Source organism: Plecotus auritus (genome assembly GCF_963455305.1).
Source record: "Plecotus auritus genome assembly, chromosome: 3".
NCBI lineage: Eukaryota > Metazoa > Chordata > Mammalia > Chiroptera > Vespertilionidae > Plecotus > Plecotus auritus.
Window position 1 is genome coordinate 109,887,630 of NC_137772.1, and position 25,983 is coordinate 109,913,612.

General features: G+C 39.4%; 1 protein-coding gene across 1 annotated transcript in view; it reads left to right on the forward strand.

The window, feature by feature from the left end:
• The window catches only part of TRPC4 (transient receptor potential cation channel subfamily C member 4), a 497,078-nt gene that overhangs the window by 432,768 nt on the left and 38,327 nt on the right, over positions 1-25,983 (forward strand). The window contains exons 7-8 of the mRNA XM_080659641.1: positions 6,263-6,458; positions 11,282-11,476. Coding sequence (XP_080515767.1) covers positions 6,263-6,458; positions 11,282-11,476 — 391 coding nt within the window. The remainder of the gene's footprint in view (positions 1-6,262; positions 6,459-11,281; positions 11,477-25,983) is intronic.

A 25,983-nucleotide genomic window follows, 5' to 3' on the forward strand; every position in this document is an offset into this window, starting at 1 on the left:
CCTACCACCTTCCCCTAGAATTCTACCTCCAACAAGCTTCCTGTATATTGTCTGTCTGCTTCCTGGACTGCTGGATTTCTGATGGAGAGCTCTTATGCACGCTGTGTCTTGCACAACTCCTTTGCTACTTTGTACTGCATGCCCTAATGCAAACTGCTTGCTAAGACCACTCCATCTATATTTGTTGCTATATCCTTCTGATTCCATGCTTTGTCGTCCAGAATGAACTTCTATACAGCACCTGGAAGTGAGTAAACTCCCATGTCTTTTTTAAATTCAGGGAACAGCTCTGGTTCCAAGACCCCAACCCCTTCTCAGAAATCTGATTCATCTGCAGCCAACAGAATTATACTTAACCCCATCCTAATTTATGTTCCCTAAGATTTCCAGGAATCCCTTTACCCTATTAGTAGCTTCATGGTAAATGATTAAATATTATTAACCAATGTAAATCTCCATCCAAGAATGTATGGCTAGAAAATTCTGATGTAAGATACCTAATATAAATTGTATTTTAAAAGCAACTGTATTGAATTTTTGAATTATGTATTATTTTACTGTGTCCATACTGATGGTTTCCTCTGTTATAATAAAAAACAAAAGATAATTGCATACCTCAAATATTGTAGACCCAAATCATTCAACCTAAATAAATCAAGTGTTCTACCTGAAATTTTTCCAAGGTAAACTTTCAAGGAACAAATTATTTTTGTTCAAAGTTATTCAAAAGCAAAAAAATATAATCACAACTTCTCATTTTTTAATATACTAGAATAAATAGGATGTACTAGGCAGGCATGCATCACTTATCCCTTAATGACCCTGTTTGGCTAAATGGGTATCAATCACTGTGAGTGGATAACTAGTAATGCCCTCAGGGCTCCTGCTATACATCTTATTTCTGTGCTTTTGTTGTCTTCAGTTTTCTTTTCATAGTTATATAACTGCTATAAATATTAAGCTTTCACCCTAGCCAATTTGGCTCAGTGAATAAAGTGTTGGCCTGAAGGGTCCCAAGTTCGATTCTGGTTAAGGGCACATGTGGAGGTAACCAATCAATATGTTTCTCTCACATAGATGTTTCTCTCATTCTGTCTCTCCCCATCCTTCCACTCTCTCTAAAAATCAATGGCAAAATATCGTCGGGTGAGGATTATTAAAATTTTTTTTCAAACTTTCTTATACTAACCACTCTTTCAGAGATTTTATTCCATGTGAGGATTTAAAGAAACATAATAATTCATGTAAAGTACCTGAATACAGCAGCTGTCATATAATATGATAAAATATTAGCTACTCTACTTCTTTTTATCATTAGTGGTAGTAGTACAGTTTATCTCTCACCTATATCTCAAATGGTTACTCTCTTTTACTCCTTTCACTCAGGGTAAATATGGATGCTGAAACTTTAGAACCTTGTGTTTCTCATTAGTTACCACTCCTGTCTCTCTTCTTTCTTTCATCCAAACAACCCTAAAATAAAGCCTGAACATGATATCTGGTTTTCTTGCTTCTTATTCATTCTTCACCCAATTGCAATTTGGCTGTTGCTTCCACAACTCCATCAGAACTACTCTAGAAAATATCTAGAGCCTTCATATCACCACTATCAATGGATTTTATTTCTTTATATTATCTTCAAAATGTCTGAATCATTTGACCCTGTTTAACACTTTCATGTTTTAACATTATTTTAATTTTTTCAATTATAGTTTATATTCAACATTTTTATTAGTAACACCTTCACTTTTGAAATCTTGTCCTTTATAAATATGTTATCTGCTTTTATAGTTCATCTCTTACTTTAGTCTTTTTCATTTTCTTCTGATAATTATATTTCAACTATTGCTTTTATTTATTTATTTTTAATTTAAATTCTTTATTGTTTAAAGTATTACATAAGTCTCCTTTTCTTCCCATTGACCTCTCCCCAGCTGCCCCAACCCCCAAAAGTGGTCTGCCTTAGTAACTATCCTCAAATCCTATTGCAATATCTCTGTGAAAACTCAGCTATGATTATAGATTTGGCCCAATGCCTTTGAGATGATTTCTATATTCATGTCACTAGCACAGATCCCCAAGATTTGTAGGCCCAACTGTCTATTAGCTACCTCTCCATGTATATCTCCTAAAAATGTAAACCTAATCAAAGAAAATTCATCAGAGTTTCTCCCTCAAAAGTTGTTCCTCCTCCTCCCCATTGTTAAACAGCTCTAGCAAAATACACCAATAGACACATAATTAAATTTCACATCCCATGATTAAAATGTAATTATACAATTAAAAATATAAAATACTTTACTTTTTTAAAAAAGCAATCAATTTGAGAAAAGAAGTCCTGAACTCTAATTAAGGCACCTTAGTTAGATTCTTCTGGTTATACAGACCAGTAACTCATGAATTGTTTCAAGTAACAGGAGTTTTGTTATAACAATGATACATAGAATTACAGTCCTTTGATCCTCTGAGCAAACTTAGAGCAAAACCTGGCTTTGGGAAAAGCAGAAGTTGACATAGTGCTGGACCACAGGACTTTTTTACTATGAGAACCAACATTAACATGATTTAGCTAGTCCATGTGTATTCTCTTTGATGTTACCAGCTTTTTCATCCTCAGTTCTCTGCTTCTTAGTTTGTGCTGTCTCAAACTTTTGACTTCTCATAAGTCCAGTGATCCTGACCCTAGATCATAACTGCTGCCATTTCAGTCACTTTGACAACTACCACATTCTCTTGATATTTCTCAGATAAACTCTTTTACAGAACAAATCTAATTGTTTAGGCTCATCTTCACATTAGGCCATGTCCCTGCTTAGGTCATTTGATCTTGACCAATCTAATCCATGTGGCTTTGGGTGGGGAGGGTCAGAGACCTACATAAACACCACCCTTGTGTGAAAGGGTACACATGGAGTAATGTCACTGGGGCTGGGAGCTGCCAGAAAACATTATTGACTTGGTGCTACATTATGATTCCAAACTAATGCCAATCTCACTAAAGATTGAAATCCTAACTACTTGTTATGTATGAGATATTTTTTGTTTTTATTTTTACAATATAATTTAAGTAACGTCTTATTGTAACCATTTATCAAAGAGTATAAGACTTTTTTTTTTTTACGGCATTATATTAAGCTATTAAAATGGTCCTCTTGAAACAAACAATTCTTCATTAAGTTCAGACATTCTTCCTCTTATTCCATTTCTTGCAGTAAGTGAAAGAAACTTAACTTTTAATTAAATCACCTAATTCATTCATTGACAGGAGTAAGTGTTCCCTGAGATATTAAAAAAATAACAAATTTTATTATCTCAGCATTCTTAGACACTATGCTATCTTATAGCATTCATTATGTGCAATTTAAATAGCCAATGTGGAAATTAATATTGGTAACTTTATTTTTTTTAAATACATTTTTATTGATTTCAGATAGGGAGGGAGAGAGAGATATAGAAACATCAATGATGAGAATCATTAATCAGCCACCTGCCGCATGGCCCCTACCAGAGACCAAGCCACACCCTGGGCATATGCCCTGACTGGGAATTGAACAATGACTTTCTGGTTCATAGGTTTCTGCTCAACCACTGTGCCATGCAGACCAGCTGATAAATTTATTCTTAATCTTCTTACAACTAAAAGCAAAGTCAGGTAAAAGAAATGACATTTTTCAAAGACTAGGCTTGAAGGTCAATTATTTGTTAACTATTACTAATTGCCCTAAGATGGGACAAACTTTCTATGGAAAAGACACATAGTAAATATTTTCGGCTTTTGTGGGCCATATGTTTTCTGTTACAGTTACCTCTGCCATTGTAATACAAAATAAATAATAGGTAATGCATAAATAAATGACTATGGTTGTGTTTCAATAAAACTTTGTTCATGCAGTATGAAGTTTCCTCAAAAAAATTAAATATGGAACTACCATTTGATCCAGTGATTCCACTTCTAAGAATATATCCTAAGAAACCCAAAACACTGATCAGAAAGAATGTACGTAACCCTATGTTCATAGCTAAGATCTGGAAACAGCCCAAGTGCCCAGCGGTAGATGAGTGGGTAAAAAAGCAGTGGTACATTTATACCATGGAATACTATGCAGCAGTAGAAAGAAGAATCTCTTACCCTTTGAGACAGCATGGAGGCACCTGGAGAGTATTATCCTAAGTGAAATAAGCCAGTCAGAGAAAGACAAGTATCACATTTTCACACTCATATGTGGAATCTAATGAACAAAATGAACTGTTAAACAAAATAGATCCAGAAACATAGAAGCATGGAACAAACTGTGGAATCCCAGAAAGAAGGTTGGTGTGGGTCAGGGGCAGGGTGGGAGGGAAGAGGGGGTGGGGAAGAGATCAACCAAACCCATGGACACAGACAATAGGTGGCCTGGGGCAGGGGTGAGCAATAAGGGTTCAATGGGAGAAAAAAGGGGACATACATATATATATATATATATATATATATATATATATATATATATATATATACTTTCAACAATAAAGATTTTAAAAAATAAAAATAAACTCTAAAAAAAACTCTTTTTATGGACATTAAATTGTGAATTCATTCAATTTCATGTGTCATAAAATATCACTCTTCTTTCTATGTTTTTTCCAACTATTTGCAAAAGCAAAACTCATTTTTAACTCAGCAGTCATACAAAAACAGATTGTGGGTCAGATTTTTCATCTTTGACCTAGAAAACTAAATATAGCTTTCAAAGCTCTTAGAAAAATCAAGTACACCATTCATACTAGTATTATTAAAACAATTTTTAAATTCTTTTTATTAAGTTTAATTTTATAATTACCCTAAATTTTATTTTACTACTGACCTGTACTTTTTCTTTTGTCATTCATTCATTTATTTATTTTTCTTTTTAATTAAATTTATTGGTGTGATATTTGTTAATAAAATTATATAGAATTTTAAATGTACATTTCTATGATACATAATCTGTATATTGCATTGTGTGCCCTCCACCCAAAGTCAAATCTTCCACCACCACATATTTGACCACCTTTAGCCTTTACTACCCCCTTATCGTTCTAGTAACCACCATACTGTTATCTGTGTTTATGACTTTTGTTTGTTTTGCTTGTTTGTTCATTTGTTGCTTTCAGTTTTATATCATACTAGAAGCCCGATGCACGAAGATTCGTGCCAGAATGGGCCTTCCTTTCCCTGGCTGCTAGCACCGCTTTCGCTCTGGCTGGAGCCACCTTTCCGCTCCGGCCCGGAGCCACCTTTCTGCCTTCCTACGCTGCTCAGAGGCCCCAGGGTGCTTGGTGGCCATATATGCAAATTAATCCGCCATATTTGTTGTGTTAATTTGCATACTCACTCCTGATTGGCTGGTGGGCATCACGAAGGTCCAGTCAATTAGCATGTTTGTCTATTATTAGGTAAGATGGTTCTTGATTTTTTCTGACTGACTTATTTTGCTTAGTATGATATTCTGAAGATCAATCTTGTTGCAAATAGCAGTATTTCATCTTTTCTTATGACTGAGTAGTATTTCATAATATCTATAATAATAAAAGCAATATGCAAATTGACCAAATGACCAAATAGCAGAAAGACCATCCTGACAACCTTCCAGACAACGACACTATGACACGCACTGGCACCAGGCCAGCCAAGGTGGGTGCAATGCGATTGGTCGGGCCTGGCCATCGCCCCATGATCGCCCTGCAGAGAAAGGCCTAGGCCACTGGCCAGTGGGCTGTGATGGGTGGGAGGGGCCTCCCTCTGCAGGGCACAATCGATCACCCCTGCAGAGGGAGGCCCAGGCTACCCAGCTGGCTGCACTGAGGCGGGTAACCTGGGCCTCCCTCTGCAGGGGTGATCCATTGCAGAGCCTTGTCCAGGTAGGCAGGGCCTACCTCTTTGGGGTGATTGTGAGAGGGCATAGGCCAGGCTGGGCCTCTAGTATATATATATATATATATATATATATATATATATATATATATATATATGTATATCATATCATATGTTCTTTTTCCAATCATCTACCAAATGACCCTTCTGTGTTTCCATATCTTGGCCACCATAAATAATGCTACAATGAACATAGGGATACATATATTTTGTGATTAAATGTTTTCAAATTTTTTGTATAGATACCCAGTGGAGGACATGTATTTTTAAATTAATTTTATGTACATAATAGTATTCCAGTTTTACTGTTATGTCTTTGTATACTGGTTCTATTAACATAGTTATTAGTTCATTTTATCTTTATTCCAGGTTATTTGAGACACTCCAGTCCCTGTTTTGGTCAATATTTGGGCTCATCAATTTATACGTGACCAATGTTAAAGCAAAGCATGAATTCACTGAGTTTGTTGGTGCCACCATGTTTGGGACATACAATGTCATCTCTCTGGTTGTCCTACTCAACATGTTAATAGCTATGATGAATAATTCTTACCAACTTATTGCTGTAAGTTGAATAATTTTATTTTAATACAATATTTTACCCTAGAATGCATTGTTCCTAGGTATACTCCATTCTATCATCATTGTAAATAAGGTCTGGAATTGGCTATTGAGAAGACAAAAGTATAATATAAATGGTTAATTTGAAGTTTCTAAGCAGTATTCATCATATTTAACTAGATACTAATTTAGTGTTTTACACATGATTATAAAATAAACTAGATTTATCCTTTCAGATAGTCATAAGCTATGGCAAGCAACAGGTAAGTGCCCTTTAGACTTTGCATTGTGTCTTTTCATTTAACCTACAATCTTGATATAAGAAAACTCAGGCCAGCTTGGCAAGATACAAAAAATAGTCCACAGGAGAATCTGAGGGGAAAAAGTCACAGGATTTTTAGTTTCTTAAAGCCAAGCAAAAGCAATATAAGTGTAAGCCTGAATTCTGTAGCAGAATATTGTATATTCTGCATACATTGTATATTCAATATTGTATATTGTATATTGAATCTGGAACCCAAACAATTTAACTTATTTATTCATTCATTCTACAAATTCTTATTGAATACTTATTCTGCTGTCAGGTACTGTTCTAGGAACTAGAAATACAGCAACGAACAAAGAACATAAAGCATTTTATCCCCTAGAGCTTACATGTTAGTGATGTATATCTATAGCCAATCACAATCATAATAAAGTAAATAATGCTGGAATGAAATATGTTTTAAGTCTTTAACATTTAGACTTTAGACAAGTATCATTTTATAAGGATAATTATAGGCTTCTCAGTTTTTCCATAAATAACTACAATTATATTGCATTTTGGAATCTATTGCTAAAACTCTGAAATGTCATTATTTTTTGAGAGGCAACATTCTGAATTTTACTTAAACCTGTCACAGATGAAAAACTGCATAAATATAAGAAAAATACTTTCATTTACTGATTCACAGTCTAACATATTCCCATCTGGATATACCTAGGTCCTGGAATTTACATGTTAATAGCTAAATTTGTGGAGCTTCATTTAAGCATCTTGCAAATCTGAAAATTTTTAGATACTCCCTATATATTTGTATCAGAACTTCTGTATTCTTCTAGTCAACACATTTCCCTAATGTGAATTCTATTTTCCAAACTACCCCTTCAAAAACATTAGGAAGCCTCTAAATATAAAGCCATAGACAAATTGTATATAAAATTGTATATACAATTTGGATTCTATAAAACATGTATTGTGTATAAAGTTTATGAAGAGAACACTATTCAAGAATAGTATGACATTTTCTTTTTGCTGCTTTGTACGGAGTATTAATTCTTACAGAGATGAGAATAAGCTTCAAATCTCTATTTTTGTTTAACCCAAATACTAAAACTACTTGAGAGGAGACCAGGCCCTCAGAAGCTGAACCAGGTGTCCTTCCCAGGATCCTGCATATGATGCCTCCTTGGAGCATGAACATGCCAAGTATTTTATTTCCTCCTGTCCTAAAATACCAGAATTTACCCTGAGGGCTTTTCTTTTGTCCTGCTAGTCCTAACTCAGAGCTTTAGGATAAAGTATTTAAAAAAGAGTAAAGTTTAATGGTTAAAAGGCAAAAGCAATCATTCAGTCCATATCTAAAGCCTGTTTCTCATTCACTCATGTATTCTTTAAACAAATATTTATTGTGCATCTAATATATGCCAAGTATATGCTTGCTTTTAGGGATACACAGAATAAGGAAGTCTCTGCCCTCAAGAAAAATGTGATGTAGTAGGGATAAAATAAGTAAATGATTTCAATATTGAGAAAAAGGATTTGCTAATATGATGAAAGTACAGAAGAGAAGGACCGTACATGCTGGGGTGGGAGGTAGCTGAGATTGATAGTGGTTGGGGCAGGCTTCCTATGAGAGCAAATAGCTAGCTAAGTGAAGCTTTAAATATTGACTAAGTTAGAAGATGGGTAGCAGAAGGTGATTTTTAGTCATCATCATAGTTCAGTTCCAGTCTTTCTTTTTCATTTACAGTTTACATGTATCATTAAATTAGTTGCAGGTATACACCCCAGTGACAAGACATTACATAATTTAATAAGTGATCATCCTAATAAATCCCATACTCATTCAGCACCACACCTCGTTATTAAAGTATTATTGACTATATTCCCTATGCTGTACTTTGCATCCCCATGGCTACTCTGTAACAACTAATTTGTACATCTTAATCCCTTAACCTTTTTTGCCCAGTCCCTCACACCCTCCCATCTAGCAACCAACAAAAATTTTGCGGTATCTATGAGTCTGTTTCTGTTCTGCTTATTCATTTTGTTTGTAGATTAAATTGTTGATAGATATGCATTTATTGCCATTGGGACAACTTTAAGTGTACTGATATTCACATCATGGGGGAGTGGAAGGAGAAGAATGAGAGCAAGAAATTGAAAACCTATTTGAATGACAGAAAACTTCCTTAACTTGGAGAAGAAAACATACATATAAATCCAGGAAGTGCAGAGAGTCTCAAACAAGATGAACCTAAAGAAGCCCACACCAAGACACACTGTAATTAAAATGCAAAAAGTTAAAGATAAAGGTAGAATCCTAAAGCAGCAAGAGAAAACAGTTACCTATAAGTAAGCCCCATAAGACTTTCAGCTGATTTCTCAAAAGAAACTTTTCAGGCCAGAAGGGAGTGGCAACTAATATTCAAAGTGATAAAAGAAAGGGCCTACAACCAAGATTACTCTATCCTGCAAATCTATCATTTAAATTGATGGACATATACATAGTTTCCCAAACAAGAAAAAGCTAAAGAAGTTCATCACCACCAAACCAGTATTGTATGAAAGGTTGAAGGGTCTTCTTGAAGAAGATGATGATCAATAATATGAACAATAAAATGGCAATAAATACATATCTATCAACTGTTCCAGTTTTTCTAACCGCTGGAAACTTTGTTTAGACTCTTTCAGAATCACAGGCTTTGTTTAGTAGTAAAATAGAATAATGAAATCAAGATAACACTTAATATATGACTCCTTGAGAATCAGGAGGATCAGAAGCTACTCATAGGACAATACTTTATCACTTATTTATTTATTTATTTATTTATTTATTTATTTATTTATTTTTAAAATATGTTTTTATTGAAGGGAGGAAGGGAGAGGAATAGAAACATAAATGACTGATCAGCTGCCTCTTGCACGATCCCTACTGGGAATTGAGCCCACAACTGGGGCATGTGCCCTGGCCAGGAATTGAACTGGTGACCTCTTGGTCCATGGGTCGATGCTCATCACTGAGCCACATTGACCAGGCTAAACCAATACTTTAGGTGACTACCTTTTTATTATCTTAAGCTGATTCTACTGAATCTCATTCTCCATAACTGCAGCAAACAAATATACTTTTCTTCATTAAGTTAGAATCTGTAAGCTTGTTTAGAAAGAAAGTAAACAAGAGGGAACTAGAGAGGAACAGGAGAGAAAATGGGTGGGAAACTGTAGCTTCTGTGCTTCCATCTAATGATTGAAGCCTCCAATCAGACATTTGCTAAGCAACCATGGAGGCCATGCATTTTTCTAAATATAGTGATTCCTATTGAAAATACAATTTATCCAGTGCCTAGACTAAAATATATATTGTTCATAGTAGAAAGATATATACAATCTATGCATTCATTGGCACACAGAAATTTAGTAATATTAGAATGATGTATAGTCTAATATTATCCTACTCTAAAATCTGAGTTCTTTTTTATAATAGTAATGGATTAAAAAGAATTATTTTGAATTATTTAACTGTATGTGTGCCTAGTTTCTAGCACTTCCTACTTCCCAGATTGTCTACTTAATTCAATTTATGGCTAATTCAAGAGGAGAATGGCTGCTCTCTAACTAAATGCCATAAATGTTCCTAAGTTTTCCCAGGAGATAAATAAAATCCTATATAATAAAAGCTAATATGCAAATTGATCAAATGGCGGAATGACTGGTGGAATGACCAGTAGCTATGACGTACACTGACCACCAGGGACCAGACTCTCGATGAAGGAGCTGCTTCCAGCCTGCAGGCCCCAGTTCAGCCAAGGCAGGTGCCAGTGGGGCCCTCCCGATCGCCCCGCTGGTTGCCCTGCAGATTGGCCCTGATCGCTGGCTAGGCCGAGGGACGCTACACATGCACAAATTTCATGCACCGGGCCTCTAGTAGAATGATAAATAAGTGACGATGAAGGATAACCTCAGGCTGTGGGTAACCACCAGTCATACTCCTATATGGTGCCATTTGGGCAGGATTATGTCAAGGTTCATAGTCCCAACTCTACATTTGTTAGAGGAACTTCTCTCTGAGCTTATGTCCATTCCCTAAAGGTGTTCACTAATTATTCACGTGGAAATGTATCAAGTAAGACTTTTCCTGGAAATACCAGGAGGCTAAGCCATGAGCAGCCATGAGGGTGACATTCAGATAAGCAGGGGTTCAAAGTCTTGGATAATACATAAAGCCCTGTTTGTGGCCAGAATCTAATGAAACTGAGCTGATGGAAACCTACAATTCATCCTTGAGGCATAAGTAATCACTGCGAGTCTCTTTAACATGGAATTATTTTAGATGTCTGTTTCATGGAAGAGGGAAAGATGAAAAGTTACAAGAAAGCTGTGACTCTTACCAGGATAAGCCACCATCTGAAATGTTTAGATGACTATCTCCAAGAGTCAGCAGTGTTTTCGTGAGTAATTAATGTTCCAAGAGCTACACAAGTCAGGTTACAGGCTCTCTGTAATGTTTATCTGACATTAATAATTAAGAAACCTGTCAGCAGTTATCATGTTCTTCTCTTCAGGACCATGCTGATATAGAATGGAAATTTGCTCGAACAAAGCTTTGGATGAGTTATTTTGAAGAAGGAGGTACCCTGCCTACTCCCTTCAATGTTATTCCGAGCCCCAAATCTCTTTGGTACCTGATCAAATGGATATGGACACACCTGTGCAAGAAAAAGATAAGAAGAAAGCCAGAAAGCTTTGGAACAATAGGGGTAAGAGCATAACACGTTAGTATTACTTTATTTTAATTGTTTTTTAACCAAAGAACTTGTAAGCATATATACATAACTCACAGACACAGACAATAGTGTGCTGAAGGCCTGGGGTCAGGGGCAGGTGTGGGCTAAAAGAGGACAATGAGGAAAAAAAGAAGACATATGTAATACCTTCAACAATAAAAGTAAAACAGCAACAGAAACCTACATGACTATAATTCATTTCTAGTAAAGCATCATCAAAGAATAATTTAAAAAATAATTGTATATTTAAATATATTTGTATTTCATATTGAATATTTTCTGATATTCTTAGTGTGTAACATGGGCTCCTTTAAGAGCATATTATGCTTGATAAAATGTTCTCAATTAAATGGTTAGATAAGTATTATAACTAGAAAATACTGTGCCATATTCAAGCACAGTGATTTTGTAACTGGACAATCAAAGAGTCCAGACTGCCTGTTGCTACTTCAGCCAGTTAAGCAGAGACAGGGTTGAATCATATATGAGCAATTATTCCAATAATGCTCACAGTATGGGAGAGCAGCAGGTCATCCACAAAAAATCTACTCTTCAACCCACCATAAGCAAGCTGCTTATATTGGGTAGAAGGACGAAGATTATGTGGGGAAGTAGGAATTACAGGCATGGAAAAGTAGGCACGGGATAATCATTACAGGTTACAAGTCATGCAGGCATGGAGCAGGGGGAGGGGAGTCACAAGAAGGCAGGCACCTCCGCGCACTCTGGGACCAGAGTATAAGTAATAGAAACTGGGGGTTGGAAAGAGCAGGTTCCTCCCAGACTAGATTGTTTCAGCCACGAGGTTGTAAATATTTCCATAATGACAGGCAGTTCTTGGGAAGGAAGATGAACTGAATTCCAATGTTAGCTCCCATCTCCCAGGGTGTACAATTCCCAGCCAGGTTAGAATGTGCTTTCTTTAATCAGAACAAAACAATCATGGTTTACAGAGCATGATTAACATTTCTTATTTTATTTCTTAAAACGAATAGCTAGTCCCCAATATTATGTTTCTACCCCTAACATTCCCCACTGCTTTTTTTTAATCATCTACCCAATAAAAGAGTAACATGCTAACTGACCATACCTTCGCGACACTCACCAGCCAATCAGAAGTGAGTATGCAAATTAACCCAACAAAGCTGTTGCGTTAATTTGCATACACAGGCACCAAGCACAGGGCAGGACGCAGGTATTCCGCACCACCCCAGCCGCTCCAGGCCTCTGGGCAGTGTGGGAAGGCAGAAAGGCAGCTCTGGGCTGGAGCAGAAAGGCTGCTCTGGCCAGAGTGAAGGTGGTACCAGCAGCCAGGAGAACAAAGGCCCATTCTTGCATGAAGCTTCATTCATGCATCGGGCCACTAGTCTCATATATATGAGATTAGGTTTAGATGAAAAATCTCATCCTGCTGGACTATATTTGCTTTTGCCTTGAAAGCAGTTCCCAGGGATAGAATACAGCGAATGTACAATCTTGACGATGGTTTCCCTAATTTGATGAATGTTGTTTTCTATCAACTGAGAATTGTCAGAAAGGTTAAAACAGAACATTTATTTCAATTCCTCACAACTGTGTTTATGCTGCAACAACAAATAATCTATTGCTGCCCAATTCTCTAGAACTGCTCCCCGACATTTCTCAACTCTTAATGTATCCCTTGAATAGCCCTGGAAGTGGCATTTGGGGCTTTTACCATGCTACAAGCCAGCCAGGTCACTTCTACATTAAGATAGCCTACCATTACCAGCATAACAAAAATGTTTAAAGCAATATATTCAGCAGGACTCCACAGATGGAGATCATTGTTGCAGTCTGGTGCTATGGCCATGAGAAGGCCTTTTTGGTTGGGACCCTGGGATGTTTCTGAGACATAAAGACAGTCAGTCGTCCTAAGAAACAGGTGATATTAGCAAGGATATATAAATAGACAGTTACCCCACATATCAGAAACCAACCAGCTGGTAGCTTAGTATGTCCATTATTATAAGGGATGGTATAATTATCAGAACAATTCATATTTTAGTTATTAGATACTAAAAGACAATAAGCACTCCCAGTAAAATGTCTGATATTCGCCTCAGGTAACTACTGCGGTGACCTTTAGAGAAAACATCCCTGCATCTTTTTCCCAAACAATGGGTCCCAATAAATAAAGGTGCCAGTATATGACTTTCCTCCCAAAATGAATAGGATGAGTATAATTCAATATATTAGCAATAGGTATCCCAACTCCTACTAGGCAAGATGTCAAGTTCCTTTCTACATAGGTTCCACAATTGCCAGCTTCAGAGCAGTTGGAGTGGTGAGACATGTCTCAGGGTCCCATCCATTTCTGCCCCAGTTGGCCTATCGTCTTTGCTCTGCTCATGTCTGTCTGACTACCACATCCCCCTTCAAGGATCCTGCTCTGAATTCTTTCAGAGAAAAGGGGTACAGGGTTTCTTCTGTAGCTGCTTCAAGCTGAAGAGGGATGAAGTTTTCTTTCAGAGCCAAGAGATCCTTCCTCTCTGTCAGAGGGACAATGAAGCCTGGGCATGGAAAGAGGTGGCAATGGTGTCTAGAGGTGGTATTGCTTGAGTACAAGTAGGACTTGTAACCTGGTGGAGACAAACTTTGTTATAATTTTTTATTATTGGGGTAAAAGCTAGAGATAAATTCAGGATCCAGTTCAATTCATAGGTAAAAAATAAAGCTTTGAGTCTAATATTCACAATTGTGTCTTATAGAATCTACTGAAACACAATTACTCCCCCTAAAATCACCCTCATCTTTATTAAGGAGCCAAATTAAGACCAATTGACTTATTGTATTAAATCTAGTTTTAATTTGGCCTGATCACTTAAATGAACACAATAAGAATAGCAATTGATCATATAGGCCTTTAAAATGTTTTCTTTGCTGGAGTTTCATGATTGAGCTTTAATTAGCTCATCAGGGCAAAGAAGGTGAGCCACTTAGGTGCCATCAGGTTTTCCTGCAGTACCTGCAGACTTGGGTGAATTTCATCATATTCTTGAGGTTCCCAATATGCCTTGAGGTTCCTTCCTTGCCATCTCTCAGGAAAGCAACCTTTGTTTCTTACCTGGAAAGACTGCCATGAACCACTGACCAAGCAAGGTACCAAGCTATTTCTCCAAAGCTCACTTATTGACTTCAAAGTCAGTCTTCATTCCTTAAAGCTTTCTGGTGACATCCAGAGTCCAGGCATTTCTCTTTCAGACATGACATTCCATTCAAAGTCTTGGTTCATAAAACAACAATTGGAAACAGGTCTTATAGAATTCATGCAATGAAGCATTTTGCCATGACTCACTTAGAAAGAATTGCCAAATTCTGGAGGGATAAGGTAGGGAGAAAAGTACATAATTTACCAAATTGCTTTAAGAAAAGAAGAAAGTTTCCTTATGTCTGAAAAACAAAAAAGATAAAAAATCAGCAATATTTTCCACAAAAGTTACAAAAACTATATAATGCTTTTCAGTTCATTCAGTCCCACAATCATTTTTTTTTGTTGCTCCTGATTTTTTTCTGCCAATACTTCTATAAATCTATATACTCTATAGAGTTCCAATAATTTTCATCCAGTTCGAAGGGGTTGATCTGAAAAAGTCAGTCCTTTCCATCGATTCCTCAGAAGATGTAACATCTTTCCAAATGCATTATAACAAAACAGTGACTGTCTCTAAATGACAAGAAGAAATTTAAAATGACACAATATTACAGCCTGGCTGGCGTGGCTCAGTGGTTGAGTGTCGACCTATGAACCAGGAGGTTGTGGTTCAATTCCCAGTCAGGGCACATGCCCAGGTTGTGGGCTTGATCACCAGTGTGAGGGCATGCAGGAGGAAGCCAATCAATGATTCTCTCTCATCATTGATGTCTCTCTCTCTCTCTCTCTCTCTGTCTCTTTTCCTCTCTAAAATCAATAAAAATATATATCTTTAAAAAGGATAAATAAATAAATAAAATGACACAATATTCCAGAATAACAATTAAGTTATAAATGAAATTATACCAGAGTTATTATTTTTTTATTTGACAAAGTTTCCCATGTACCTTAAGCAGAAAATATTCCTACATAAGATGAAAAATCAAATCCTTAAGGCATTCCAAGGCCAATTGGAATGACCTAAAGCCAATTCTAGGTTAAGAAAAGTTTCTTAAAATTCAAACCCTGGGAAAGTTGTCAAACTTATTTTGCCAAAAGGTTATATATCATCCTTATTATTATGAAACAGTATTAGATTATTCAATCGAAGTGACAAAAAGTATTAAACATAACCATAGGCTAGCAAAACTTCAGTTCCCACAATTAAAAAGGTGGACTTTTTAAGCAATCATGTACCTGATTAATCCTATATAATAGTTAATATGCAAATTAACCATCACACCCTCACAAGATGGCTGCCTATGACCAGGCCAGCAGGGGTGTTAGTGAAGGATGACCAAATGACTAAACAAGCAGACTGCATGGGGCAACCAGGCCAGCAGGGAGGGGGGGCAGTTGGGGCGACCAGGCTGGCAGGGGAGGTGCAGTTGGGGGCGAACAGGCCGGCAGGGGGGGCAGTAAGAGGCAACCAGACTGGCGGGGGGGGGGCAGTGAGGGTGACTAGGCCAGCGGGGGGCAGGGGGCAGTTGGGGGTGACCTGGCCAGCAGTGGGGGCAGTAAGAGGCGACCAGGTTGGCAGGGGAGGGCAGTGAGGGGTGACTAGGCCAGCAGGGGGGGCCAATTGGGGATGACCTGGCTGACAGTGGGAGGCAGTTAGGGGTGACCAGACCAGCAGGGGGGGGCAGTTGGGGGCAACCAGGCCAGCAGGGGGGGTAGTTAGGGGTGACCAGGCAGGCAGGTAAGCAATTAGGAGCCAGTGGTCCAGGATTGTGAGAGGGATGTGTGACTGCCGGCTTAGGCCTGATAAACCGTCAGTCACACACCCCCCGAGGGGTCTTGGATTGGAGATGGTGCAGGCTGGGCTGAGGGGACCCCCCCATGCGTGAATTTCATGCACCAGGCCTCTAGTATAACATAATATATAACCATTTACATAATTTATAGAACTTTTGCTTTTTGGGCAAAAACAGGAAAGGCTTTTTCTTTTTTTACCTTTTAGCAGACTAGAAAAGATTAAACAAATTCTGTATTAGCTTACTTTAGACTCATTTATGACATTAAATTTATTATTCAGATTATCTATAATTTCCTTTTAATATTTTTCTTCATAACCCTTCCATAACTTTCACAAACCTTTCTACAACTTTCACAAACCTTCTTATGCATTCAGAAATAACCAGCTTTAGAACTCACTTTCCTTTTTTTCTTCAAAATGTATCTCCATGCCTCATTCCTTCTATTACCAAAACTATATAATTTCTTTCCAATTGGTTAGAATTCTTAATTCTCAGAAACCTTAATTTTTAGGTGACCACTAAAAAGTAAACAGCATTCTTTAGATTGGCAAATATATTTACACTTTTGAGAGACATATTTCTATTATAAAACATTCACTAACAGTTTTAAGTGTATTTTCTAGCTTTTCTGTAATAAGAGGTCAAAAGTAGGCAAACTCAGATTAATTAATATATCAGTATCCTGTTATTTCAAAATACCCAGATATTTAATAATTTCTACTATTTAAACCAGCAGAACCAAAGTTTAAAGTTACCAAAGACTTTACTATTTTTTTTTCCTTACAAAGTGAGAGTGCCCCCCTTGCTTGAGAGTATTTCTGCGGTTCAGGTCCTTCTAGGAGAAAAACTTGGGGAGTATAGAAGTTTTATTTCCCATAATTTTCTTTCTGAGTAGACTGTAACAATATGAAATCTTGCATATAAGAAGAGATCTTATCCTATTTCAAAATAGAAACAAAAACAACCCCTAAAGTAAATAGATGAGTATGCCCAATAGGAGAGACTGGGACATTGGCTTTAGACTATCATCTCACACTAATCCAGCACAGCAAATGACCTTTTGTTCTGCTTGCAAGCCTGAACAGCAGATGCAGATGATTCCCAGTGTTCATAAAACAACAAAGAGTAAACTAAGTCCCCAAAAGATAAGAAAGTAAACAAAGAACATCCTTAACCAAAGTTACATTACAGACAGACAAAACTCTCACTAGCAAAGCATTTAGATTGCTTGATGTCTTGAGAAGGAGAGCAGGGAGGGTCCCCAATATTAAGAATTCTTAGCAGCTGCTGGGAAGTTCCTGTAATCCATGACACGGGTTCAGCCTGCCACAAGCAACTGGGGCCCCCAGAAAAGTGGGATGTGCCCCATCTTTAAACAAATAAACCAAACAACAAAGTAATGTCACAAAATAACAATCAACAGAGACCCTCTATGCACCATACTTACAGGCACACACAACCCCCAGACAAGAGCTTCACACCATGCTTCTTGTCTGTCTAGCCACAGAAACTTCAGAATGCCCTGCATTAAAAAAAAAAAAAAAAAAAAAAAAAAAAAAAAAAAAAAGCAACAAAAACAAAACAAAACACTGAAGCAGAGCAATGTCTCTAGTCCCAGAATGGATCAGACTAAGGGCTCGAATACTAGGCAAGTACCACTAGAGGTCTCTTGCTACCAGGACCTGGTCAGGCTCACCCGGTAAATGCATACCTTAAAACCAGATGAGAGGCAGCAAACGCTTCTCGTGTCATACAGAAATACTTGATTCAACTTACATCTTTTGTGAGATGATGGAGATTGCTGAGGCTGGGGCTAGGACTCAAAACAGGAAAATTCCTGGCAGTGCTGCAAATAAAAGAGTCCAGACCTCAGCCCCAGGAAATCCCAGTCCAGGCAGCAAGTGGGATCTCCAGTGTTCACCCCAGAGGAGTCGCTCGCTTACATCCCCATTATGTAACCTGACAACCAAGGGTTCCAGGCTTTCTGTCACTACTTCAGCCAATTAAGCAGAGGCAGGGTTGGATCATATATGAGTGTTTATTCCAATAATGCTAGCAGTATGGGAGAGCAGCAGGTCATCCACAAAAAATCTGCTCTGCACCCAATCATAAGCCAGCTGTTTTATATTGGGTAAAAGGACAAAGATTACATGGGGAAGTAGGAATTACAGGCATGGGAAAGTAGACATGGGATAATCATTACAGGTTACAAGTCATGCGAGCTCAGGGTGGGCAAGGGTCGCAAGAGGGCGGGCACCTCTGGGCACTCTGGGACCAGATTACAGGTAATAGGGGTTGGAGGTTGTAAAGAGCAGGTACCTCCCGGACTAGATTGTTTCAGCCATGAAGTTGTAAATCTTTCCATAATAATAGGCAGTTCTTGGGAAGAAGGATGGACTGCATTCCGATGTTAGCTCTCATGTCCCAGGGAGTACAACTCCCAGCCAGGTTAGAATGTGCTTTCTCTAATTAGAACAAAACATTCATGGTTAACAGAGCATGATTAATGTTTATTATTTTATTTCTTATAACTAATAGCTAGGAGAATATTATGTTTCTTCCTCTAACAATTTCAGAATATGTTTAATTGTCCAACATTTTGTTTCTACTCTCAATCATATTAAATGCCAAGAAGTTGTGTTTGTAAAAAAACATTAGGACTGCTCAGAACCATGTTTCTCTTATACTGGAAAATTGTACTTCCTTTGAAAAATGTTACTGGGAAGCAGAATGTGCTTTCTTTAATCAGAACAAAACATCATGGTTAACAGAACATGATTAATATTACTCATAATTACAGTTGGTCCCCAATATTCTATTTCTGCCCCAAACACACAGAAAGATCATTAAAGATTAACTGTGATGTCAAACCATTTCTTTTCCTTATCCGTGTTAATTTTACTAACCTTTGGATATCTTTATGCTTTGGGAATTTATGACAAACTAAGTAAATATTGTGAGTCATGTCTCTCTTCTTCAGCCTCATCCCACTCTCAATCCTGCCTCTTCTCTACCAAGCTATGGTTTGGGGCAAGCACCAGCTTAATCTAACTCAATGAATGTTATATGTTTACTCTTTATCTAGACTCTATTTCCAGAATGAGATTATATTATTTTGGTTTGCATACTCATAGTTGAGTTTTATATATTTATATTTTAGATGAAAATAAATAGTACATATTATTTGTAAGAAAAAATATAAGATAAATGAAAGCCAAATTAAGAAGATACTAATAATAACAGGAGTTAAATGAGAATCAAAAAGTAATTGCTTTTGCTCTGAATTCCTTTCAGTTTGAATAATCTTTCTGATAGTTATTTGTATAAACATGAAGACAATGGGATATACACATATTCATTAAGAAAAAGGTGGAAGTCACTTTGTATAACCAAGATATGGCTTAGAATATCAAATCACACTTCAAAGGGACTTTAGAAATCATTTAACTCAACCATTTCCTTTAAAAGAGAACTTATTTACCTTGCTCAGCATTTCATGATCCCTTGATGACAGAGCTGGGGAAAAAACTGGATGATTGTTTCCCAGTCTAATGTGCTTTTCACTGCCTTTCCTTGTTTCCCTGAAAAGTCTTGATGAGCATGCAACAATACCCTCCATGTTGTGTATTTATCTTTTAAGTTTTGTCAACAGGGCTTACAGATCCTATCACTGTTTTCAATTTCCTCTTAGATTCCTGTGTCTCAAAGTTCTCATTTAACAAGATGGCATGCCTTCTGCTCTCATCCTAACTTGCTTATATTTAAGCCACATTTTTGAAACAGAAATTTGAAACTAAACTCTAGGTAGAGTTTATGCATTTTTTGAGTCAATTTTCTCTAGCCTTCCTATTTGTCATTCACTTATTGACTCTTGTCACCTAGAAGATGCTCATTCTCTTCCCTGCCCTTCAGGGTTACCACCATTGGTCCTCTCTAGATTCCATCACTAGTGATTTTATCTTGCTATTTATAATCACTGGGTAACAACTAACCCTGAAGAATTAAATAACTCTTTAAAAAAAAAAAAAAAAAAAAAAAAAAAAACTTTGGACTTGTTAGGGTCGCTGAAGGAGTAATGCACAAGGCCAAAAGTGGTAAAGAGTTATACATTTATTAGGTCATCTGGTAACCAGATGGGCTGAGCCCCCAAATAGCACCAGCAGCCAGGGACAAGGAGTCAGAGATTTTATTTTATTTTTTATTTTATTACTAGGGGCCCGGTGCACAAAATTCGTGCACTGGGGTAGGGGGGGTCCCTCAGCCCAGCCTTCCCCCTCTCATAGACTGGGAGCCCTCCATGGGGAGCGGGCCTAAGCCGCAGTCTGGCCTCCCTCTGCGGGAGGCAATGGGCTGATCAGGGGAAGGCACCAGCCCCATCACCCGGCCGCTGCAGCCACTGCCAGCCACTGCAGCTGCCAAGGTGTTTTCATCAACACGGACTCCAGTCCCCTCACCACGAAAAAATGATAACTTTCTTTAGGCATTTTCAAGATGTCTCTTTCATAGGATATGATATTTCTTTCTTTCTTTTTTAGCCTCACCTGGGGATATGTTTCCATTGATTTTTAGAGAGTGTGGAAGAGAGAGGGAAAGACAGAGAGAAACATCAGTGTGAGAGGGACAATTTGATTGGTTACCTCCTGCATGAGCCCCGACCTGGGCACTGGCTAGGGAGGAGCCTGCAACCTAGGTACATGCCCTTGACAAGAATCAAACCCATACCCTGTGGTCAGCAGGCCGAGGCATTATCCACTGAGCCAAACACACTAGGGCAGGATATGACATTTCTTAGCCCTCCAGCAGCAGACCTTCGTTTTTCCCTCCAGGAGTGAGGTGTAAAAACCCTAGATCACCTTTTTGGAGTTTTATTACCCAAGTTACCAAGAACATTACCAGTGGCGTACAGGGAGCTTAGCCAATGAGCAGTCAGAAAAGGTGTTTCCTCTGCAGCTCACGTGCAGAGGCAGGACTGCTGGCAAGCCGAGGCTAGCACACCCCACTGTCTCCGGGCCTGCTCAAGCCTCCACTGGGCTTGGGCAGGCCCCCCGCCCCCCAGCTCTGCTTAAGCCTCTGCTGTAACTTAGGCAGGGCCCCCCAGATCTGCTCAAGCCTCTGCTCGGGCAGGGCCCACCAACTCTGCTCTGGCCCTGCTCAAGCCTCTGCCGCAGCTTGGGCAGGGCCCCCAGCTCCTCTCAGGCTCTGCTCAAGCCTCTGCCATGGCTTGGGCAGGGCCCCCCGATTCTGATCAAGCCTGTGCCATGGCTTCAGCAGGGCCCCCCCAGCTCCGCTCAGGCCCTGCTCAAACCTCTGCCGCCCCACCCCCGGCCATTTGGCGCCAAGGCCTGTGGGCCAGGAGTGGCCAGGGGTGTTCTGGGACCCCGGCTGCTCAGGGCCTATGTGCGGGCCTACAGGCTCTGAGTGGCCTGGGTCCTGAGCATGTTCCCAGGACAGGCTGCTGGGCGCCTGTGTATGCGAATTAACCTGCCATCTTTGTTGGGTTAATTTGTATACTACTGATTGGCTGGTGGGTGTTGCAGAGGTACGGTCAATTTGCATATTTCTCTTTTATTAGTATAGATTTCTTTTTTTTATTAAATTTTATTGGGGTGACATTAGTCATCATGAACATATAGGTTTCATGTGTGGATTACTAATTTACAAAATCTGTATATAGGACCATGTGCCCACAACCCAAAGTCAAATCTTCTCCTGTCACCTCATATTAGGACCCCTTTCTCTCCTCACCCCCCTCACTCTGGCAACCACCACACTGCTGTTTGTGTTCATAAGTTTCAGTTTTATATTCCACATATGAGTGAAATCATATAGTTCTTAGCTTTTTCAGTCTGACTTATTTCACTTTGCATAATGTTCTCAAGGTCCATCCATGTTGTTGTAAATGATGCTATTTCATCCTTTCTTATGGCTGTGTAGTACTTCATTGTGTATACGTACCACATCTTCTTTATCCAGTCCTCTATCACAGGGCACTTTGGCTGTTTCCAAGTCTTGGCCACTGTGAATAATGCTGCAATGAACATAGGGGTGCACATATCTTTGCATATAAATGATTTTGAGATTTTTGGGTATATACTTTGGTTTGGGGTTGTTGGGTCATATTGTAGCTCTATTTTTAATTTTTTGAGGCAATGCCAGACTGCTTTCCATAGTGGTTGTACCAGTCTACATTCCTACCAGCAGTGAATGAGAGTTCCCTGTTTTCTACAATCTCTCCAAAACTTGCTGTTGTTTGTTTTGTTGATAATGGCCACTCTAACTGGTATAAGGTGGTATCTCATTGTAGTTTTCATTTGCATTTCCCTGATTGGCAGTGAGGTTGAACATCTTTTCATATATAGGACTCTAGGCAATCTTTTTTGGCAGGGAATTCTCTGGGCAGGTCCATATCCTGGGCAAGTCCTGAGGTGAAAGATACTGGTCTTAGCAAATGGAATGTGGTCTAAGCAAAAGAAAATGGCTGTGAAGTAGTCTACAGGTCAGTTCCCAGGGGAGGGGGTGTCAATTCAATTATTTGATCAGATCTAACAGGACTTTCTTATATGGATAATTAGGTATTCCAGGTAAATTAACCTTTCATTTGGAATACTTTCTGGGGGAAAGCATAAATGAAGCAGAAATGTTTTATTGATCAAAACCTTTACTATAGGAGGAAAACTCATTGGGAAATGGCTTCTCTCTGGGAAATTATAAAAATCCTACCAAAGAAGCAACCTATTTGGGAATTTTTTGCTTAATCTCATTTTATCAGCAAAACCCTCTTAGTATTAAAACACTGGTTCTCAAACTTTAATGTGTACTAGAATAATAGGGAATCTTCATTTTAACAAGCACTTACAGCTTGTAGCTTTAATTAGAAACTCCTGTTTACAAAATCACTGGTGTCTAGATCAGCTATTTAAACTAAAACAAAACTAGTGTTTCTACTTGTGGCTCCAGAGTTTGGATCACTTAATTAAAGTAAAAAGATGTTATGCAATACTTCACCAAAGTGTTTAATTAATATAAAACATTACCTATATCTATATCTATATCTATATCTATATCTATATCTATATCTATATATCTATATATCTATATATCTATATATCTATATATCTATATATATATATCTGCACACACACACACACTAGAGGCCCAGTGCATGAATTTGTGCATGGGTGGGGTGCCTTGGCCTGGCCTGCGACCAGGGTCAATCAGGGGGGCCGGCACGCAGGGGGATAAGGACCACAGGAGGTTGGCCAGCCAGCCCCCCCATCAGGGTCCATCAGGGGGACCGGCCGGTGGGGGAGAGGGACTGCAGGAAGTTGGCCAGCTGGACCCGACCCCCCAATCAGGGCCAATCAGGGAGGCTAGCCTGCCAGTGGGAGGGACCAACTGCCAATTCTGCAAGGAATTGGGCTCTCTCCTACCTCCTGTCTGGGTTCGGGGTACGGGTGAATGAGCTTCGGGGCTGTCAGGGCCCCAGCAGCAACCTAAGGCATGGTTGACTCCATGAGGAATCGGGCTCCCTCCTCCCTCCTGTCGGGGTCCCGGGTGTGGGTGAACCAGTTTCAGGGCTGTCAGGGCCCCAGCAGGAAGCTAAGGCACAGCCAACTCTATGAGAAATCGGGCTCCCTCCTCCCTCCTGTCTGGGTCCGGGGTGCGGGTGAACCAGATTTGGGGCTGACAGGGCCCCAGCAGCAAGGTCTATATATAAATATATATAAATTTTTAAATTATAATTGACATTCAATCTTATTCTGTATTAGTTTCAGATATACAGCAAAGTGGTTAGAAAATCATGAACTTTGCAGAATGTTATCCCCACTGCTTTAAGTACCCACCTGGCCCCAAACATATTTATCATAATACTAGAGGCCCGGTGCAAAAAATTCATGCACTGGGGAGGGGTGTTCCTTAGTCCAGCCTGCATGCTCTCTAATCTGGGACCCCTCAGGGGATGTCTGACTGCCTGTAGGATCGGGCCTAAACCAGCAGTTGGACATCCCTCTCACAATCTGGGACTGCTGGCTCCCAACCACTCGCCTGCCTGCCTGCCCTGCCTGATTGCCCCTAACCACTTTTTCCTACCAGCCTGATCACCCCCTAACCACTCCCCTGCCAACCCGATCAATGCCTAACTGCTCCCCTGCCGGCGTAATTGCCCCCAACTAACCGCCCCTGCTGGCCTGATTGCCCCCAACTGCCCTCCCCTGCCTTCCCAGTCACCCTGAACTGCCCTCCCCTGCCAGCCTGGTCACCCCCAACTGCCCTCCCCTGCCAGCCTGGCTGCCCCTAACTGCCTTCCCCTGCTGGCCTGGTCACCCCCAACTGCCCTCCCCTGCAGGCCTGGTCCCCCCATCTGCCCTCCCCTGCAAGCCCAGTCACCCCTAACAGCCCTCCCCTGCCAGCCCAGTTGCCCCCAACTGCCCTCCCCTGCAGGCCCAGTCCCCCCAAACTGCCCTCCCCTGCCAGCCCAGTCACCCCTAACTGCCCTCCCCTACAGGCCTGGTCACCCCAACTGCCTTCCCCTTCTGGCCATCTTGTGAACACATGGTGGCAGCCATCTTGTGCGAGGGCGTGATCATCAATTTGCATATTACCTCTTTATTATATAGGATTATTTTATTGACTATATTCCCTATTCTATAATCTATACCTCTGTGAACATTCTGCAACTAACAATTTTTACTGCTCAATCCCTTTACCTTTTTCACCCAGCCCCCAATATCCCTCCCCTCTGACAACTATAAGTCTGTTCTATGTATGTATGAGTCTATTTTTATTTTATTTGTTGGTTTATTTTGTTAATTAGATTCCAAATATAAATGAAATCGTATGGCACTTATCTTTCTCTGTATGCCTTATTTCACTAAGCATAATACCCTTTAGGTCCATTTATGCTATTGCAAAGTGTAAGATTTCATCTTTTTTATGGTCCAATAGTATTCCATTGTGTAAAAACATTTTATTCACTCATCTATTGAGGCGCACTTGGGTTGCTTCCATATCTTGGCTATTCTAAATAATGCTGCAATGAACATAGGATGCATATATTTTTTTGAATTAGTGTTTTGGTTTTATTTGGATACTAGAGGCCTGGTGCACAAAATTTGTGCCCAGGGAAGTGGGAGTCCCTCAGCCCAGCCTGCACCCTCTTGCAATCTGGGACTCCTTGGCAAACCAGCAGTTGGACATCCCTCTCGCAATCTGGGACCACTGGCTCCTAACTGCTCGCCTGCCTGATCACCCCTAACTACTCTGCCTGCCTGCCTCATCACCCCTAACCACTCGCCGGCCTGCCTAATCACCCCTAATTGCCCCTGCCTCAGCCCCCGCCACCATGGCTTCATTTGTCCAGAAGGTCGTTTGGCTGTCCAGTCTAATTAGCATATTAAGCTTTTATTATTATAGATATCCTCAGAAGTGGCATCCCTGGATCGTAAGAAGTTCCATTTTAAAAAATTTTAAAAACCTCCACACTGCTTTTCATAGTGGCTTCATCAATCTGCATTCCCACCAACAATGTACAAGGGTTCCCTTTTCTCCGCATCCTCACCAACATTTGTTTG